General features: G+C 38.2%; 3 protein-coding genes across 9 annotated transcripts; all 3 read left to right on the forward strand.

The window, feature by feature from the left end:
• The first annotated feature begins 935 nt into the window (after positions 1-935).
• LOC144708045 (uncharacterized protein At4g15545-like) lies at positions 936-6,708 on the forward strand. Its single transcript, XM_078581336.1, has 11 exons — positions 936-1,014; positions 2,357-2,626; positions 2,705-2,773; positions 3,141-3,200; positions 3,286-3,349; positions 3,421-3,471; positions 3,541-3,765; positions 4,308-4,353; positions 5,047-5,125; positions 5,290-5,410; positions 6,418-6,708. Exons 2-10 carry the CDS (start codon positions 2,357-2,359, stop codon positions 5,380-5,382), a joined length of 957 nt encoding a protein of 318 aa, XP_078437462.1. The 5' UTR covers positions 936-1,014; the 3' UTR covers positions 5,383-5,410; positions 6,418-6,708.
• A 4,680-nt stretch (positions 6,709-11,388) lies between these two features.
• LOC144708016 (protein JASON-like) lies at positions 11,389-15,369 on the forward strand. 7 transcript variants are annotated; one of them, XM_078581310.1, is made up of 12 exons: positions 11,389-11,644; positions 11,736-11,848; positions 11,949-11,997; positions 12,073-12,101; positions 12,233-12,286; positions 12,576-12,590; positions 12,720-12,769; positions 12,865-12,903; positions 12,991-13,375; positions 13,457-13,539; positions 13,631-13,725; positions 15,177-15,369. In XM_078581310.1, exons 1-11 carry the CDS (start codon positions 11,587-11,589, stop codon positions 13,683-13,685), a joined length of 930 nt encoding a protein of 309 aa, XP_078437436.1. In that variant the 5' UTR covers positions 11,389-11,586; the 3' UTR covers positions 13,686-13,725; positions 15,177-15,369. The 7 variants fall into 7 exon arrangements, with proteins under 7 accessions (XP_078437436.1, XP_078437433.1, XP_078437434.1 ...); XM_078581307.1 differs by having other exon boundaries at positions 11,391-11,644; positions 12,576-12,769; positions 15,177-15,368; XM_078581308.1 differs by having other exon boundaries at positions 11,392-11,644; positions 12,865-13,375; positions 15,177-15,367.
• A 1,708-nt stretch (positions 15,370-17,077) lies between these two features.
• On the forward strand, positions 17,078-20,307 carry LOC144707397 (protein CURVATURE THYLAKOID 1B, chloroplastic-like). The gene is made up of 6 exons (XM_078580501.1): positions 17,078-17,510; positions 18,505-18,692; positions 18,884-18,970; positions 19,095-19,157; positions 19,450-19,487; positions 20,101-20,307. The coding sequence occupies exons 1-6, from the start codon at positions 17,078-17,080 to the stop codon at positions 20,159-20,161; spliced, it is 870 nt and encodes a 289-aa protein (XP_078436627.1). The 3' UTR covers positions 20,162-20,307.
• The last annotated feature ends 1,071 nt before the right edge of the window (positions 20,308-21,378 follow it).

Genomic DNA, 21,378 nt, shown 5'->3' on the forward strand with positions numbered 1-21,378 from the left:
TGATGATCACTGCCTCTGATCATAGATGCCCTTCAAAGTATGAGGGGAAACACACAAAATAAAAAAAATTGAATGCAAGATTCTACATAGGACTAGATGGAAAAAAAATCAAGAGGAAATGTGGCTTGGCGAGAAAATTGAGTTAATAGCTGGGCAGCGGCGTAGGTCTCAAAGAGTTGGGCATCAGTAGTGGTGAAGATAGTGAATAGCTGGGAAGATGAAGTGAGGGGTGAGCTTTTGGTTGCAGGTACATGGGTGAGTCTACAGGTTGTGGCAGGATTGGAGGTGCAAGAAATGTTAAGGACTATTTCAGAGTATGTTATCATTTATTTGAATACAACGATAAGACTATAATAGTATTTCTGGTCTTTGGTCAATTCTGATACTCAAACCAAAACCAGACTGGAAAGCAATCTGGCCTATAAATGCACACAAATAGTCTTGATTCGATCTGGTCTGACTGAACATCGGTTAGCTTGAGACGTTCCCTATGTGTACGTCAGTACATGTGTCCATATTTTGAACTTATTTTTAAAAAAAAATTTAGATCACAAGCCCATTCCTCAAAGTATAGCTATTCAATTATTGTGATAGCATCCATCTCTTGGATTCAATTCAAGATTTATAAACTTTTAATTAATTTTTTGTTAGATTGATAAATAGTATACTTGATTGACTTACAAAGTTAGACATCTTAGAACAGAATCCAAATTTCATTTCTCCAATTTGGGAAAAAAATCAAGGATACCTGATAAGTTCAGGGATATGATTTTTTTACTATATTTACTAACAAAAAAAATGCCCAATTTCCGTATTCGAATGGGTTATTATTGGGCCGGCCCAATAAGGCCCATTAAGAGTCTGGCAAAGTCCAGCAAGCGCGGTGACGCTAAAAAAGCGAAGCGGTGACGGGATCCGCAGTTTTTCAAATTCTTCGCTACTCTCAATCGGCTTATTTCCAAATACGAAGAACGGCTTCCTTTCTGAGCTGCCGCCTCGACCTCGTCGACGAAAGTAAGCGCTTAATCCTTGATTTCTCCTACATTTCTCTGTATTTCTTCAAATTATATCCAAAATTTTTGTTCTAGTCTACTCGCCGTCGGTAGTAGACGCTGAATCCTCGCGCTTCTCAGACATTTTTCTGTATTTTTTCAAATTTTCTGCAATTTTTTTTGTTTATTGTTCTAACCTACTAGACGGTAGTAGACGCTGAATCCTCGTTCTTTTCAGACATTTTTTTCTGTATTTTTTCAATTTTTCTGCAATTTTTTTGTTTATTGTTCTAACCTGCTCGCCGACGGTAGTAGACGCTGAATCCTCGAGTTTTTCAGACATTTCTATGTATTTTTTCGATTTTCCTCTGATTTTTTTTTGTTTTCAAATATTCGCGGGCGCTAGTACACGCTGAATCCTCGCTCTTTTCCTACATTTCTCTGTATTTTTCAATTTTTCTCCAAATTTATTTGATTACTGTTCTAACCTACTCGCCGACGGTAGTAGACGCTGAATCCTCGCGTTTTTCAGACATTTCTCTGTATTTTTTCTATTTTCCTCCAATTTTTTCGTTTTAAAATACTCACCGGCGGTTGTAAACGCTGAAGCCTCGCGCTTTTCTTACATTTCTCTGTATTTTTCAATTTTTCTCCAAATTTATTTGATTACTGTTATAACCTGCTCGCCGACGGTAGTAGACGCTGAATCCTCGCGCTTTTGAGACATTTTTCTTTATTCTTTCAAATTTTCTTCATTTTTTTATAACTGTTCTAACCTACTCACCGACGGTAGTAAAAGAGCAATCCTCGCGCTCCTCCTACATTTTTCTGTATTTCTTCATTTTTTCCAAATTTTTTTGTTACTGTTCTAATCTACTCGATGACGTTAGTAGGCTCTGAATCTTCGAACTTTTGCCTATTTTTTCTCTGTATCTTACCATTATTCTCTGATTCTTTTAGCTTCCGGTTTTAATCTACTCATCGACGGTAGCAGGCTCTGAATCCTCGCTCTTCTCCAATTTTTTCTCCGTAGTTTATCAGTTTTCTCCAATTTTGTTTTGTTTCCTTCTCTAATCCACTGGTTAACGGAGGGAGTCGCTGAATCCTTGCTCTTATCCAATTCTTTCTCTGTATTTTATCATTTTTCTTTAATTATTATTTTTTTTTCTTCTCTAATCTACTCGTCAATTTTTTCTCAGTATTTTATCAGTTTTCTCCAGTTTGGTTTTGTTTCCTGCTCTAATCTACTCGTCGACGGATGTAGGCACATTGCATCTCCTATTTTTCTCTGCATTGCATCATTTTTCTGTGATATCTGGGTTTCCTCCACTAATCTATTGATTGTGGTTGCGTGATTGGAGTAGATGGAGAAGAATCCAGGGGATTTTTGCATTTCCAAAGAGATTCTTGATGTGATTCCGACGGATCCACACGATCTGCTCGATCTTGCCAGGAAGATCACGTCCATGGCAATTGCCTCCCGCGTGAAGCATTTGGATGAGGAGGTGCACCGCCTCCATGAGAGCGTCGTCGAGAAGGACGGGCTCATTGACGAGCTCCGGCTCAGGCTTGTTCATATGGACAAGTTGTTTCAGGAAACTGAAGCACGGCTTAAGACCTCGCTTGAAGAGAATGTGAGCGATTGACGGGTTTCTTTAATTCTACCTTTTCTTTTGTGATGTTTGAGGGTTGTGATTTATGCGTCTCTTCAGATTAAGCTTTCCAAAGAGCGGGATTCGTTGGTCATGTCGACGAAGAAATTAAGCCGGGAATTGTCTAAGGTAGATAAGTTTGAAATTATTCATTTGTAGATAACTTACTATGATTTGCTTTCTTCTGCCGTCATAGCTTATCTTTACAGCACATTCTCATCGAATGTCTATTTCACTGTCACTTTCCCGTTAAAAATTTATTATTTTTTTAATGTGATAATGATTCAAATATATTTACTGTGGGAAGAATTATTTTTCTGTTGTAAAGTCGTCTAGTCTATCTTCACATTTGCCTCAATTCGTGCTTCTAATTTTTGCTTTGTAGTCAAAGTTCCATGAAGCGACGTGAATGGTTATTAGATAATTTATAATGGACAGTTGATCTTAATTAATCATTTCTATTATTCCTTATAGAAATATTATTTTGTTGAACCAGCTGGAAGCCTTCAAGAGGCACCTAATGCAGTCCCTGAAAGAAGAGGATTCTCCTACGACTGTAAGCACAAACCCAACTATTATACTTTTTTCGAACTATTTTTTTTCTCAATTAATGACTTTAGTATTTTCTCAATTATCCTCAGAAATCAGAAATGGTGGACATTGGAACGTGCGACCAGGACACCTCCAGATCCTCTGGATTTATAGGTTATTCTCGATTTCAGAATACCATTTTTCACTACTTACGTGTGCTTTCTAACTGATCTTTCAATTTCAAGATAATGGTTCTTCTGCTGCTGCGAACAATGCTTTGGACGCTCAAGTTGAAGGTATGCTGCATTCTACCTTTCTTGAAATTTCCCTGTGCAATGCAATTTATGAAGTTTCATTTATTTCAGGATCTAAAAATGTGGCACAAAAATACTCTATGGTTCCATTTATGAGCCCTAAGGTTATTCCAAAGTCTAGAATTCATTCTACTGCGACGTCTCCAAAAATAGTGTCTGGTGCTGCATCGCCGACAAAACAGCGGCTAGAACCGCAGGTTCCTTTCTCCCCGTGGTATTCATCTAGCCAACTGTCTTCGGCCACAAACTCTCCGCCTCGGTCTCGGCCAACAACAGGTTTGATGTTTTATTTGTTGGATCATTTATGTGAAGTTGAATTCATAGTGAAGTTTAATCAGATGAGCAGTTAAATATTAGACCGATTTCACAAAAAAACCAGAAATGATATTCCGTACCTAAATGCTGTCATCATTATTTGACCTTCTTCGTTCATAAACCCAAATACTTGACTTTTTAAAATTGTTTTGTAAAACAAAAAATAGGTTATCAACAGCTTTGTGTTGTATCAATCGGACTATTTACTCTAAGGTGATACCTAATCCATGGTCTGACTGGTTCAACTTTTCGGGAAGTTCTTCAAGAAAATGATGATCTGTGTGTAGTTCTTGGCAGAAGTTTTGGAAAACATTCATGTATAAAGGCCTTACTCGCGGGATTTCTCTTCCACTTTCATTCGATAGATCCATGACATGAAGTCCCGGAAGAACTTGAAATCCGATCATTTCCTTCATTGTTTTGGTTTCTGATAAAAGAAATGGAATTTTATTCAATATGGTTGCATTTCCGTGCATAAGTGTTGATGGCATTAATTTCTCCAGGACGACCCGGGAGAATTGATGGAAAGGAGTTCTTCCGCCAAACAAGGTCAGCAGAAAATTAAGGGTTTATTATTTATTGTTCCTGCATAAGTTTTTTGGAGGCTTCTACAAACTAATCCAACAGACTGACATAGTCAATCAATCAATCCACTGGGCCCAATCAACAACATAGTCGATAGATTAAGTGGGCCTGATCTACATAATCAATTGATCCAATGGGACCAACCAATGACTGGGTCAAATCAATGACCAGATTGAGTATTCGATCTCAATCGCTTGATTACCAAACCTTACTCTGGATCAAGGATCAGATTGACGTTGGTGATTGATCCTGTGAGCCCAATCAACAGTCAATCAATTGATCGCCAATGCTCGATGGAATACGCATTTGAATAACTATTTTTATCCAGTTTCTTTATTGGTTACTGGAGTCAGTTATCGGATTGAATTGTCAATTTGATTGAGTAATCGATTCGATTTCAATCGCTTGATCAACGAACACCACTCTGGATCAAGTAACAGATCAGGATAGGTGATTGATCCAGTGGGCCTGATCAACAGTCAATCAATCCACTGGCGCTGATTGATGATCTGGTAGATAGTTGATCGGGCTAATTGATGCTTGGATCGGATCCTCGATGTGATCGATCATGCGATCAAGATCAATGTATCACTGATTCTTGATGGAGTATGCTTTTCTAAGAACTATTCTAAACTCAATTTCTTTTATTGGTTACAGGAGTCGGTTATCGTATGAGCAGTTTGCAGCATTTCTCGCTAACATTAAAGAGCTCAACGCCCACAGGCAATCCCGAGAGGTGTGGGCTCAGAAGTTTCATAATTTTGAGGATCATTATCTTTTTTTTTTGTTACCATATTTATTTTTATGCATAATTGGCAATCTACTGTGAATATTATAATTAGTTCTACGCCAATAATTTTAGTTCCTTTAGTAATTTTTTTATTATGTATGACTTTTTAGGAGACTTTAAAGAAAGCGGAAGAGATATTTGGTCTGGATAACAAGGACCTATACTTGTCTTTTCAAGGGTTGCTGAACCGGACGCCATCGTAGTGAACTACTGAGGCGGAAGGGATCGACGGTACTTCTCTCTCTACTGATTCTACCCCATTTGTATAGCCCTCTCTCTCTCTATCTCTCTATTCCCCCATCTCTCTATTTATATCTATACTGATTTCTCCCCATTCCTATATCTCTCTCTCTATTCCTCCTCTCTCTCTATCTATATCTTTACTGTTCTCTCCACGTATCTATATCCCTCTCTCCTCATTTCTGTACCCCTCTCTCTCTCTCTCTATGGCCCCCTCTATCTATCTATATCTCTACGAATCTTTCCTCATTTCTATATCTCTGTCTCTATCTCTCTATCCCCTCTCTATCTATATCTTTACTGATCTCTCCCCATTTCTGTCTATTTCTCTCTCTCTATCTCTCTATCCCGTTCTCTCTATATCTCCATTGATCTCTTGCATTTGTGTATCTCTCTCTCTATCTCTCTATCCCTCTCTCTCTCTATATCTCCATCGATCTCTTCCCATTTCTATATTTCTCTCTATCTCTCTATCCCCCCTCGTTCTATCTATATCTCCAATGATCTCTCCCCAATTTTTTATCCCTCTCTCTCACCCTCTTTTTCACCCCTTCTCTCTCTATCCACATCTCTCTATCTCTCTATGACCCCCTCTATCTATCCTATATCTCTACGAATCTTTCCTCATTTCTATATCCCTCTCTCTATCTCTCTATCCCCTCTCTCGTTCTATCTACATCTTTATTGATCTCTCCCCATTTCTATATCCCTCTCTATCTATCTCTCTATCCCTCTCTCTCTCTATATATATATCTCCATTGATCTCTCCCCATTTCTATCTCGCTCTCTCTATCTATATCTCCACTGATCTCTCCCCAATTCTATATCCCTCTCTCTCACCCTCTTTTTCAACCCTTCTCTCTATCCACATAACTCCATCTCTCTTTCTATCCCTTTCTTTCTTTCAACATCTCTCTCTCCCCCATACTTTCAAAGTTAACATCTCTTCTGATGTTCAACAAATCTATTCACTCTTTGCTTGATGGTTTCTTTCGCAGTGGAGCAAACGACGGGTTTGCCTTCCCAACAGTTGTGGGGAGCGCAGAATTTAATTTCTAAGCCGGGCTTGTCTCTTCTCGGCAAGCGATTTAATTTCGTCGGTGTCGTCGAGAAATGAAGATAAGGTAAATCCACTTACTTTAAGGTAATGCTCCATCACTAACAGCCCTTCATAGATTGTCATGTTAGAAAATTTCCCCGTACATTTATACATTGTCATGTAGTTGTAAACATTGGATTATAACCCATGATTTTCTTGGTTGAACTCTGCATTTTAATTTTTCATGAAATCATCCATGCAGCAACAGAATTGATTAACGTTGTAAACATTGGATTATAACCCATGATGTTCTTGATTGAACTCTGCATTTTAATTTTTCATGAAATCATCCATGTAGCAACAGAAATGAATAACATTGTAAACATTGGATTATAATCCAATGTTTCCACCCAAAGAATAAACTCCTGCAGAACTTGAGAGGATAATTTCCCAATTTATTAGGCTCTCATAATGGATGAATATCATGTAAGCAACATCCTTTTTTAATTGTCTATACTATAATCAGAGTCAGGTGATTTCTGGACTCTGTCTTCAGAACTATAATGAGACTAAATGAATAAGTCATATTTTATGCATGCATTATGAATAAATCTTGTGCAATTCCCAGTCAATTTTTACTCTTTTAGCATATAGATGTAAGTTCCTAACCATAAATGAACGCAATAAATATGATTAATACCATGAGTTCTCTTATCTCTATTTTTTTGACATTATAATACTAGGAAATTGTAGAAATTTTAGTTCTGATTATCTTATCATTGTTGAGAAAGGCACAAAATCAATACTATGGCCAATCAATTTGATGAACAAGGGCAAAATATCATGTAAGCAACATCCTTTTTTACTTATCTATACTATAATCAGAGTCAGGTGATTTATGGCCTCTGTCTTCAGAACTATAATGAGACTAAATGAATAAGTCATATTTTATGCATGCATTATGAATAAGTCTTGTGCAATTCCCAGTCAATTTTTACTCTTTTAGCATATAGATGTAAGTTCCTAACCATAAATGAACGCAATAAATATGATTAATACCATGAGTTCTCTTATCTCTATTTTGTTGACATTATATTACTAGGAAATTGTGGAAATTTTAGTTCCGATTACCTTATCGTTGCCGGCAAATGCACAAAATCAATACTGTGGTCAACCAATTTGATGAACAAGGGTAAAATACTGTCATTGTGCTAAAAAATTTCCCTAAATATCAGGATATAACTAACCCTAAAGGATGTTTATTTCATAACCTTCACTCCCGCTCCTAAAGTTGTGCAGCTCATAAACTCGCAGCTGATTTTTTGGCCAAGATTTGTGTAGCAATTCATCATTCTAAATCAGGCTCTAAAATTCCTTAGGCTGAAAAGATACATCTCAATGTGTTATAATGTTGCAGTTTTAATCTTTAAACTCCTCTATCCAGAATGAACTATGAATATCTTAAATAAACCAAATAAATGTTAAAGAAAATCAAATCTTAATGAAATTGGCACAAATATAGTTAAGGAATAGGGAGTACTATCTTCCATCTCATATTTATGTCAAAGGGCAATTGTGGGCTCTTGTCAAAATCTGACATAGATCCATCAATTTCAGCAACAACCAGTTTACATTTTAATTCTTATCTCATCTGCAATTACTTTAATTTTCCTTAATTGGCAACTCCATTTCCAACATATTTTCCATACTGACTAAACTCATTCTTGGAGAACAAAAGGCATTTTGTTGCCCATTCTAGTTTTTATGTTCAATTCTTTCTAGAATTACTATATTAGATTTTAAAACCAAAAACGATTTATTCAAAAAACCATTTAAATAGAAAATCACTACATAAAACCTCGGCCCATTGAAAAAATGACTTTGTAGTGGTTTGAGTTTGTGAAAATACCTAGTCAGGTAGATCCCTATTCAAAGTGAATTATCCGAAGCAAACTTTTATTCATCGGTTTGACCTATGATCAAATGTGGTAAGCCATGACATCAAGTGTGTGTAATGACATTTGGACTGAATTATGCAACTTACTCATGAATAAGGAGAAACTTTGAGCGGATATCTTCATATACATGAAGATAGCTGACGTTAGGGCATTTGGTCAAATTGATAAATCGTCGGGTCAGGACTTAAAACTGGTAACAAATGTGCAGAAATAAAACCACTGTCCTTAGTCAAATATTCAGTAAAATCAGACAAACATTTGTTAATAGTAGATGTGGTAGTTAATGTATCTTTATCACCTTAGGATGTTTATAATTGAGTTATTTGATTATTTCATAGAGCTGAAATACATAATCTAAAATTTATTTTTCTCATGTATTTTGCATAAAATAGAATAATAAATTTCGGATAAATTTCAGGAATATTTCAAAGACCAAAATCATTGAGGAATATTTCGGGAATATCATTTGAATATCAGCATTTTAAAGAATAAACGGGTTGATTTTGAGTTTATTTTTGACATGGTAAGTTTCCCAAAACAAATCCAAACCGTGGGATTGACGATTGTGTTATTTGATTCAATTTTCATGGAGTTACTGGAGAAACACTATTTTAATTCCAAAAGTTTACTTTTTACAAGCGACGCAATTAAATTTTCTGCTAGATATTTTAGAAACACTTTTTGATTTTTTATTCGATAAATGTTTTTTCCCAAAAACATAAAAATCCATGTAATCTAGAATTATATCATTTGAGGTTTGTTTTAAGACCTTAGAATTAAATAAAGCTACCTTGATAATTCATTTGGTCAAAGCATAATTTCAATAATAATTTTTTGTGAATATTTTCGAGATTTCATTCTAGGATATATTTTTAGAAAATTATCATCAAAAAATGGATTTTACAATAAATAAAATTACATTGAATACAGAGTCAGATACTTCAGTGAATGTATTGAGAAGAAATCTCAATTTAAGTCTCAAGGGGCTGATAAAATGAGAAAGCTATTGTCAGAAAAAGAATATGACAGAGAAGGGAACCCATGATATGCAAAATAGATAGCTTTTGATAGTATCATAGATCCCCAAAAGATCATTTGCATGTTTCATCTAGGAACATACTTCAGTCTAGTCAGTAACTCTAATGGCCGAATAACATTTATTCATTAACCTTAATAATTAACCATATCAATATATAGATTAATTAATCATCGGTAAATTTAAACCAATTGATGGGTTGAGTTTGCATTGCATGGGGCACCAAGCTACACATCGTTCCCTATAAGATACAGATGACTATGATATCTCTCTCGTGGAACCAAATCTCATCAACTACCGTGTATGTATAATCCCTTATTTGTTTGACACATTTGGGAAAACTTAGGGTTAAATATGTTGGCTATTTTTATGATTCATGTAATAGTCTTTATTAATTTTCTTACAGCACTAAGGGTTGAATTTGGAAAAAAAAATCAAAATAATTTTAAGAAGGTAAGAAATTAATATTATATATGAGTTGGATCTGCGGCTGGCCCTGTCGAAGCGCACATCGTCCGCTCTCGCCATCAAACGCCTCCGCAACTTACTGCATCGCCCTATCGCGCTACACCATCGCTAAAGCTCCACCCTTCCCTCTTTGGTGATCCACATTATGTTATCCAGTATTTTCTCGTGTATTTTTCCACCGTCGTCGGACTTAGTAGAATAGGTTAGTGGAATAGGTTTGTGTCTTCTCGTAGTAGACCGTTCGGGATATTGGATTTGGAGTTTTGTTTTCACTGCGGTGGTTGTAAGACAGTCCTCCCCCCCTTGATCGAGGAAAGGGGCTACACCATCATCATTTTCTCTGGATTGAAATGTTCGAAATCGATCCTGTTGATTTGTGGCCTGTTTTATCCATCCTACCCATGTCAGTCCTAGTCATCCTGCTTCAGTGTATGTAGACTTTGACCTTTTAGACCGGGGACCGGTCGGATCGGACCGGACCGAACCGGGACCGCCGGTCCATCATTTTAGGGTGGACTGGGTAGTCGTGCTGGATCCAGTCCACTGGTCAAACCGGACCGGGACCGGATTAAAATATAAATAAATAATATAATTTTATTTATCCCCAGCTTCCCCTTCTCACTGACCGTGTCGTCCCCCCTCGCTCTCCCTTTGGCTCCTCGCTCTCTCTCCCTCCCTCTCTCGCTTTCTCTCTCGTGCTCTCTCTCTCTCACGCTCTCTCATGCTCTCTTTCTTATTCTCTCTCATGCTCTCTCTCTCTCTCTCACTCACTTGTTCTCTCTCACACGCTCTCTTCTCTCTCTCCCGTTCTCTCTCTCTCACGCTCTCTTCTATATCCCCTGTTCTCTCTCTCTCTCTCACGCTCTCTTCTCTATCTCCCGTTCTCTCTCTCTTGAACTCTCTCTCCCATTTCACTCTCTCTTTTCTCTCTCCCATTCTTTCTATCTCGCGCGCTCTCCCTCTCCCGTTCTCTCTCTCTCGCATGCTCTCTTCTCTCTCTCCTGTTCTCTCTCTCTCTCTCTCTCCAATGCTCTCTTCTCTCTCAAATGTTCTCTCCCATTCTCACTCTCTCACACACTCTCTCTCTCCCATCCTCACTCTCTTGTCTGCTCTCTTCTCGCTCTCACTCACACTCTCTTCTCTCTCTCCCGTTCTCTCTCTCTCGCACGCTCTCTTCTCTCTCAAACTCTCTGTCCCGTTCAATTATTCATCTTTCAAATTTTTTTTCTTTTCCCCTTTTTATTTTATTCATCTTTTCAATTTTCAAGATGGGCTTTATAAGTGACTTTGCAATAAATTTTCCATTTAACGAGAAGTCCATACCATTTTTTCTTGACTTTTTGTTCTTCGACTTTGACTAGTCAACACCACAAGACCGGACTGGAAAGGGACTGACCCTTAGGTAAGGTTTAGGTCCTTGCTAAAAGTACAGACCGGACCGAGACCGTCAAACCCTAAGTGTATGTATAATATTTCTATGTATGTGTGTGTATGTATGAATGTGTGTGTATGTGTGTGAGCATGTAAGTATCTATGTGTGTATGTACGTATATGTCTATGTATCTTCATAAGAAAATTAAATGGGGATCCAATTAAGGAAAGAACTTTGAAACGGGTGCTGGTTACCTTGTCCTCTGCGGCGCGCCGGCTTGATTTTAAATTCAAAATGCAACATTCAACGTTATCATCCTCCATTTCGACGAAATGGGTCGACAGATTGCAGGGTTCTGATCGTGCCCACCTCGTCAATTTCTTCGTTTATCACCGAAATCGCTCCACCCGACATCTCTTAAATCTCATTTTTATTGGATGTAGGTGCCACTCGTCGAAGTGATAGAATGGGGAGTTGTTTCACTCGCCCCCGCTTCAAAGGGAAACAAAAATCATCACCTGTTTCATCTGCGGAGACGACTCCATCCAGGACAGGGGTATCACCCTCAATCTTTATTTTTCTTCATTTTGTTTCTTATTATCTCTATTAATCACTCGGTTTCGGCGAGGTTTATTGATATAATTTGCTTGTCTCAGGATCGTCTGATCTTCAGAAGCCACATCGTCACATTGTTCCCGCATAATCGTAAGAGAATGATGGATTTTTTATAAATTAGCACGTTCATCGTCTGATTTCTTGATTTATACGTTTGTTTTTCAGAGAAAGAGGGGAAGGAGCTGGAGCAAGAGGTGTGTAACATTTTTTTACTGCCAAAATTGGAAAACAAGTTAGCTATGTATTTCAGTGATGAAAAAGAGTAATCATATGGTTCAGAGTGATGAGAAATATCTCTAAACTCGTCGTTTTTCTTCATCAACAGCGGCATGGATTTATAATCTCTCGTCTCGTGCTCCGTATTATCAAGATTATAAAGGTGGCATCTCGTTGTTAGTTCTTATTTCTCCGCCTTCATCCCACTGTTTTGTATTCAGTTTGAACTATGGGAGCTCATTGTCCTAAATAATTTTCTTTGAAAACTCTTCAAAAGTGGGTTCTTCTTTGAATTACCCGAAATTCACAAAGTTGCCTTCGGTGTTTTATTTTCTTCTTTCTTTTTATTCAGGAGTTCCTAATCAGTAATGGGTTTCCATTAAAGTGCAAATACTTTCAGATAATATTCTCAGTATATAACTGGAAACAGTTTTTTTAAAATTTGATTTCAGGCCATGTTCCTCAAGGCATGTGGAGCACTTCTTGAAACCCCAGTCGAGTTCATCTGTCCTTCCAAGAACGCTAAACTTCAAACTCAGTCACAGGATGTTACACCAAACCCTAATTTATCTGCTCTTGATTCCTCCTGTAAGCAGCTTCAATGGGATCATCATACAGTTGAAGTCCCAGAAGATCTACCGGACATGTAATTATGAATTACTTACTTCATTAATTGTCCTATTCAGATCTTCTTATGCCATATTTATCAATTTTTTTTTTCCTTTTCTGTTGTTTATGTAGAGATCTGCCCATCAGAACTGCATCCCCTACAAAGACTAGGTCAGTGAGATTTGAAGAAATAGAAGAAAAAGTGAAAAGCTTTGAATCTGACTCTGTTTCGGACTCGATTCAAACTCCTCGGAGAAGAGAACAGTCTTCTGTGTTTTCTCCAGCGCCTACTCCTTTGAAATTTACAGAAGAGATGGAAACTCCAGGCACTGTCTACCCTGCAAAACTGGAAAATCAACGGTTGGGATCTACCGCCCAGATCAGATCTCAGTTTCTCTATCCAATCCAAAAATCGATCTGCTCAGAAACAGAAAAAGTGGCAGCTGAAGAAACCCATCTTCCTGAAGATCTGGTTCAAGTTTTAAACTCAAAACATTCTCCAGAGCTTGATTTGCAGAGTAATGATTGTTCTTCAGATGGGATTGAAAATTTTAAGTGCTCTGATGAAGAAGGGTGTAACTTTCCATCACCAGAACAATGGCAAGGGAAGGGGATTCCCAATTCAACAAGAAAGTATAAAGAGGTATATATAGGTTAAAATTATTGTAATAGTATTTAATTTTTGGGTTGTTGACAATTTTATGTCTTTTTTCTGTTCTTGTAGGATCAGATGGTCAGGTATCACTCCACCCCTTTTGAGGAGAGGATCAGGAAAGCCTTGTATGATGAGAAAGTTCATCTCCAGAGGTTTGCCTTTCATATCGTTTAATCAGTCTCATGTCTTATTCAATTGATGGATAGCTGAAATTGGCTGAATGAGTGGTGGAATTCTGTGCAGGCCCAAAAGGCCTATTTCAGAAGAACAACCCAGACCCAACGTGATGAGAGTTTGAGGGGTTGGCAGAAGAGGAGGCAGTTTTTGCGAAAGTTAAGGTCTCTCTACCCCTCTCTCTCTTTCTCTTTATATCTCTCCTCTTTCTCTATCTTCCTCTCTCTCTCCCTCCATCTCCCTCTATCTTCCTCTCTCTCCCCCTTCATCTCTCTATCTCACCCCATATCTCTCTCTCTTCCTTTCTCTATCTCCTTATCTCTCTTCCTCTCTCTCTTGCTCTCTCTCCTTTCCTCCCTCCCCCTCCCCTTTCTCTCTGGCTTTCTCTCTCTCTGTATATATCTCTGCTCTTCCTTAAAAGAATCTGTCTTTTCCTATCTCTCTCTCTCTATCTCTCGCTCTATCTGTGTCCCCCCCCCCTTCTATTTCCCTATCTTTCCCTCAACGTCTCCCTTTTTTGCCATATCTATCTATGTCTTCCTCTCTCTGTCTTCCCCCCCCTCTCTCTATATCTTTCTCTTCCTCTCTCTCTGTCTCTCGCCCTTCTCTCTCTCTATCTATTTCTCTATCTCTCTCTCCCCCTTCTCTCTCATCTATCTCCCCTTCTCTCTGTCTCTCCCCCCTCCTCTCTCTATCTATCTCTCCTTCTCTCTGTCTCTTCCCCTTCTCTCTCTCTCTCTATCTCTCCCTCTCTCTGTCTCTCCCCCCTTTTCTCTCTCTCTATCTCTCCTCTCTGTCTCTCCCCCTGTTGCTCTCTCTCTCTCTCTATCTCTCCTCTCTGTCTCTCTCCCTTTTGCTCTCTCTCTCTCTCTCTATCTCTCCTTCTCTCTCTCTCTCCCCCCCTCCCCCCCTCTCTCTCTCCCTCTCTCTCTCTCTCTCCCCCTTTCTCTCTCTATATCTCTCCTTCTCTCTGTCTCTCTCCCCTTTTCTCTCTCTATATCTCTCCTTCTCTCTGTCTCTCCCCCCTTCTCTCTCTATCTCTCCCTCTCTCTGTCTCTCCCCCTTTCTCTCTCTCTCTCTCTCTATCTCTCCTTTTCTCTGTCACTCCCCCTTCTCTCTCTCTCTTCTCTATCTATCTCTCCTTCTCTGTCTCTCCCCCCTTCTCTCTCAATCGCCAATTCTCCCTTACCCTCTCTCTATTCCATCTCTCCCTTTCTTTGTCTCTTCCGCTCTCCTCTCTCTCTCTCTTCCTCCCTCCCTTTCTCCATCCCTCTCCTTGTTCCGAATCTCTCATGATGTAGAACAACCCACACGAAGATAACCTATTCTTGATCATTTATCATTGGCAAGTTATTGGAGAGTTTCGTCAATGTGTTCATCAACGATTCTAGTAGATGTTAATCAAAACTTTATCCCAATCGAAACTTTTTCAAATGTTTCTCTGAATTTTCTGGGCGATAGATTCCATTCTGTTTTTTTTCTTAATCAAAGATTAGATAATTCCAAGCCGTCTCATTTCATTTAACTACTTGGGGTTTTTCCCAGTCGAGATTATGATGACATTTGAATGGCAAAAGTTTGAATTTTTTATTTTATTTCTCTTTTTTTTTTGCAGGAAGCTACTTGTTTGAGGTACCATGGAAAGTAATTTAAAATCAGTATGTTTTATGTCATGCTGTGAAAGAAAACCATCTCTCTCTCTCTCTCTCTATTTCTCTCTCTACTTTTGTCCAGAACTGAAGATTAATAATATATATATATTATAACCAATATGTTTTTTTTATGTTATGCTTTGACTGAAAAGGATATATATCTCTTTCTCTATTTCTTTGTCTACTTTTGTCCAGAACTGAAGATTAATAATGTATCATAATATATTAATAAGATGTCATATTATAATCGATATTTTTTATGTTATGCTATGAATGAAAAATATCTCTCTCCTCTCTTTCTCTTATCTACTTTTGTCCAGAGCTGAAGATTAATAAAATACCTTATAATAATCAATATGTTTTACGTTATGCTGTGAAAGAAAACCATTTTTCTCTCTCTACTTTTTGTCCAGAACTGAAGATTAAATATGATACATGTTATAAATGATAAATCATATATCTAGTAATGGGTGGAATATTTTACATCATCTAATAATCTGAAGAATGATGGGTTGATGTCATTGTATCATAATCTATGTACGTGAGATGTGGTGTGATAAGAAGAGTAATAAAATATTAATCCAGAAAGTTTTTTCTTCTGAAGGCAAGGAATCTTTTGTCATGTTATAAATGTTGTATATAAGATGCAAGAAAATATAGGGGATGTGAGACACATGATGGAGAGAGAGAGATATAGACATAGATGGAAAGAGAGATGGATAGATATAGAGATAGAGTGAGGAAAAGAGAGAAAGATAGAGGTGGGGAGAGACAGAGAGAGATAGATAGAAACGCATAGATAGAGAGAGATAGGTAGATCGATACAGGGGAGAGATAGATATAGACGTATAGAGACACAAACAGAGAGAGAGAGAGAGTTAGAGAGAGATACACAAAGAGAGAAAGACAGATTGCGAGAGAGATAGATTGATAGAGACATATAGAGTCACGAACACAGAGAGAGAGAGAGAGAGATAGAGAGACACACAGACAGATTGAGAGAGTTGGAAGAGAAAGGTAGACAGACAAAGAGAGTTAGAGAGAGAGAGAGAAAGACAGACATAGAGAGTTAGAGAGAGAGACAGATAATGAGAGTTAGAGAGAGAAAGACAGACAGTGAGAGTTAGAGAGAGAAAGACAGACATAGAGAGTTAGAGAGAGAGAGAAAGACAGACATAGAGAGTTAGAGAGAGACAGATAAAGAGAGTTAGAGAGAGAAAGACAGACAGAGAGAGAGAGAGAGAGAGAGAGAGAGAGAGAGAGAGAGAGAGAGAGAGAGAGAGAGAGAGAGAGAGAGAGAGAGAGAGAGAGAGAGAGAGAGAGAGAGAGAGAGAGAGAGAGAGAGAGAGAGAGAGAGAGAGAGAGAGAGAGAGAGAGAGAGAGAGAGAGAGAGAGAGAGAGAGAGAGAGAGCGAGAGCGAGAGAGAGAGAGAGAGAGAGAGGGAGAGAGAGAGAGAGAGAGAGAGAGAGAGAGAGAGAGAGAGAGAGAGAGAGAGAGAGAGAGAGAGAGAGAGAGAGAGAGAGAGAGAGAGAGCGAGAGAGAGAGAGAGAGAGAGAGAGAGAGAGAGAGAGAGAGAGAGAGAGAGAGAGAGAGAGAGAGAGAGAGAGAGAGAGAGAGAGAGAGAGAGAGAGAGAGAGAGAGCGAGAGAGAGAGAGAGAGAGAGAGAGAGAGAGAGAGAGAGAGAGAGAGAGAGAGAGAGAGAGAGAGAGAGAGAGAGAGAGAGAGAGAGAGAGAGAGAGAGAGAGAGAGAGAGAGAGAGAGAGAGAGAGAGAGAGAGAGAGTAAAAGGGAGGGAGAGAGAGAGAGAGAGAGTCAATGAGAGAGAAGAGAGAGTGATTTTGAGAGCAAGGCCCAACCCAAGGTGCATGGGGCCATGCAGACAGCCACACCGGGAGAAGCCCGAGAGCCCCACGAGATTTTTCTCTTCTCCTCGGAGCGATCCGGAGCCACACGGCGTTGTGACGTTATCAAAACAAGCGGGAAACGGGTGGTGGGATGCCAACCCGCGACAAGTCCATAGCATCATCATCCCCTCCAATTCCTGGTTCTCCTCTTCGCCCGTCTTCCGCTTAAAAGACGCAATTACTCGCCTTCACCACTACAACAGCAACAAAGAGAAGACCGACAGCGAGAGAGAAAGAGAGAAAGAGAGAGGCATAGGCTTCGCCGTCGCCATGGCCTACGCCGCCGCCTGCGCCGTGTCCTCTTCGCCCGCTCTATTTGAAAGCCGCGGCGCCGCTTCCGGACTGTCTGTCGGCCTCCCGTCGCTCTCCCCGGCGGTGAGGGCTGGCGCCTACTGTAATCCCCTCTTCCTCTTCCTCTTCTTCCTTCTTTTCTTTCTTTCCTTTCTTGTTTTCTTCTTCTTCTTCGTCGTCGTCGTAATCGTCTGTGTCTGTCGATTCTCTCTTTTTTCTCGCGAAATTTTGAAATCTGATGCATGTTTCTTTGTTTACTCTCGTTATCCTCCTCCTCTTCCTCCTCCTCCTCCTCCTCCTCCTCCTCCACCTCATCATCATCATCATCATCATCATCGTCATCATCATTATCCTTATCATCATCGTCGTCGTCGTCGTCGTAATCGTCTGTATCTGTCGATTGTCTGTTTTTTCTCGCGAAATTTTGAAATGGGTTGATGAGGGATATGTGTTTCTTTGTTTACCCTCGTCGTCATCCTCCTCATCATCTTCATCATCCTCATCATCATTATCTTCATCATCATCATCATCCTTATCGTCGTCGTCGTCGCAATCGTCTGTATCTCTCGATTGTCTCTTTGTTCTCGCGAAATTTTGGAATGGGTCGATGATGATATATGTTTCTTTGTTTACCCTCATCATCATCATCATTATCGGCATCGTCATGATCATCCTTATCATCATCGTCGTCGTAATGGTCTGTATCTGTCGATTACCTCTTTTTTCTCGCGAAATTTTGAAACCTGACGTGTGTTTCTTTGTTTACCCTCGTTATCATACTCATCATCATCATCATTATCGTCGTCATCATCATCTGTCTTTTATGGTTGTCTCTTGTGATATTGGGAAGGGGGATGGAGTGTGTTGGAATGGGTTGATGATGGACTGTATAAACAATCATCATCATCATCATCATCATCGTCAAAATATGATGATCATCATCATTCTTCTTCTTTTTCATTTATGAGTCTTGTTGGAGAACAACATCCTGCTTAAAGATGAAAAGTAGCGCCATGGCTATCAGCTATAGCTTTTTGCACAGTTGGTAAGCGCTTGAATCTAACACGTATTTATAATTGTCATTGTCACTTTCGCAGGTCGAAAGATTGCTCGAAATGTGGTTTCCATGGCCACCGGAGAATCCTTGGCTGCTGCTGCTGCAACCCCAGTTGTGGAAGCTGAGAGCACCACCCCGGCTTCAGCCATAACCCCATCTAATGACACTGCCCCTGCCACCTCCACCACCACTGAAACACCTGAAATTCTGAAAACCATACAAGAAGCTGTGAGTAAGAATCCATTCTTCTCTCTCACCTCAGCATGTCAACATTAGTAATACAATTCATGTTACATCTCAAAACTTTACCAGGATATTTATTTACCAATGAATTGCTTAAACTTTAAGGAAAAACAACACACTGTTTCAAAGATTACCTGCAACAGTGAGGGCCTGATCATTACTTTCTTACTGGCCAGTGGAACAAGGTTGAAGACAAGTATGCTGTTTCAGCACTAGCTGCATCTGGAGCTGTTGCTTTATGGGGTGCTGCTGGGATGATCTCTGTAAATCTCTCCCTGCCCATGCTCTTGATCAAGTCATCCTGGATTCGAATATATTTGAAAGCTTAGTTTAAGTGTTCGACTTCATAGTTTTCATTACTAATTATCCACATTTCTTTCCTCACAGGCCATTGACAGGCTTCCTTTGGTTCCCGGTGTCCTTGAAGTAGTTGGCATTGGATATTCTGGGGTACTACCATTTTTGGGTTTCAAATGTGGCATAGAATCTATACAATTATCCTTTTAAAAAAATAGAAACATTACAATTAACGTTTTGGGTTGATTTTTGAATATGGATCACTGATTTTATCTTGCTGTGTTATATTTAGAGCCAAGAATTATTTTCATGAGGAAAAAAAATTTAGTGCGAGGAATCTTAGTTTGACAATATTTAAAGTTTGTTTATTGTCCAGGATGCATTTCATTAAATATTTAATAATGTATGTTATTTACAAAATATTTTTTTTCTGTCATGATTGCAGTGGTTTGCATACAAGAACCTGCTTAACAAGTCAGAAAGGTAAAATCTTGGATTTTTCTTCAGCAACTGGTTTTTTTATTCTGCTGTCCAGCTTACAGTGATCTTATCTAGCATCAGTCATATATAATCCGGTTAGAAAGCACTATCACGTCATCATTTCAAGATGAAATGATGGTGAAAGTAATAGTGCTTTTGAACCATTAATTGGACTTTTTGATGGTTAATGGATCATATGGTTTGAAATTCCTGATGCCATTAAGGTTGATGGATTATCTAATTTACATGCATAAGTGTTTTTTTTATTTCGATAAAAGAATTACTCATAAACTGATCACATATATTGGAGAATATAAGTAAATATAAACCTCAGAAAAGTAATAGAATTTTTTTCATGTGAAATTATGTATATTTGAATCTCAATCTCATATCCAAAAGCAGCTACATTCTGTCCAATCCAATCTACAATTCACATTTTTATCCACTTTTTAGTCAATCCAATGAATACTCAAAACATCATTTAATTCACTGGCTGCTACAATTCCCATTCTATATTTAATTTAGTTTTTTTATTCTTCTTTATCCCCATATGAAAAAATATCCCTGTTATGTCGAACTTATTAATTAACTTTAGTATTTCTGAAATCTTCTACAGGGATGCACTCTTATCAAAGATCAAGAACACTTATAACGACATCATTGGTAGCAGCCAGTGATCTAATGGTTAAGCCTGATGCAACATGGAGCACCTTCTGCAAGAGGGTAGAACATCTTCTCTAAGTACTATGTCCTACTTTCTTGAAAACGAATGCATATTTTCATTTATGCATTTATGCCAAATAAATAAAGCTATATTCTCGTTTAGGTGTCTAATTATAACTTAAGCATGAAATAGTGATGCATATAATGGAGGTGGCATATGATTCAACAAAGTTAGATATAAGGAATTTGAATAATTCTCTAATTGCGAAAATTGAAGTAATATGTATTATTACATTGGAAAACGATGAATGCATATTTTTTAGTCTTAATAAGTCAATTAGAAATTTATCCAAAACATATGAAAATCAAATCTTGTTTATATGTGCCATTAAAATATACAAACCAATGCATTAAAAGTAAAATTGAATGGAGATGGGATCTGATTTGAAAAATTGGGTCATAGAAATACTACCTTCTGTTTTGTTTGAAAAAATAAATGGATGTCCTCTTAGGTTAACAGCTCAAATATGCTCTTACGCCAAACAAATAAGACACATCCATTTATAACAAACACAATATTAACCACCAAGTAATGAATTAAAAATAGTTGAATACATCAGAGGTGGGATCTGATTAAACGAGGCTGGATAAGTGGAACTTCTTGCCTGTTAATCTAACTGGAGAGTTCTTGTTTAGATGTCCATTTATAAATTACAATTATCCTTGAAGCAACCCACTAAAAATAGTTGAATACATCAGAGGTGGGATCTGATTGGACAAGGTTTGACTTAATGGAAGTTGTTACTCATTTATTTCCTGTTAATTTAACTGTGGAATCCTTTTTAAAATATACATGTATAATTCATGCATTATAACCAGCCATTCAAGACAATAAAAAATTGCATACACCGGAGGTCCGATCTGATTGGACAAGGTGGGATGCAATGGAAATTAATAGTGGTGTATTTCCTGTTACTATAATACTAAATTGATTTAGGCTGTTTTTTTTACTCTCAATAGAGAAGGACTCACCAAGCTTCATCCATTTTCTATCATCAACATCCAAGTTTTATTAAGAACTGTATTCTGATATAATTGTACAAATTGTATCACTGAATATATTTAAAATTTATGATTCTAATGAGCTATTCTGAATTAAAACAATATAATAAATCCCAAAATTTCAGGTTACAGAAAAAAGCTTACGAATGAACACATATTAAATATCCAA

Source organism: Wolffia australiana, chromosome 9 (assembly GCF_029677425.1).
Source record: "Wolffia australiana isolate 7733 chromosome 9, ASM2967742v1".
In the NCBI taxonomy this organism is placed as follows: domain Eukaryota; kingdom Viridiplantae; phylum Streptophyta; class Magnoliopsida; order Alismatales; family Araceae; genus Wolffia; species Wolffia australiana.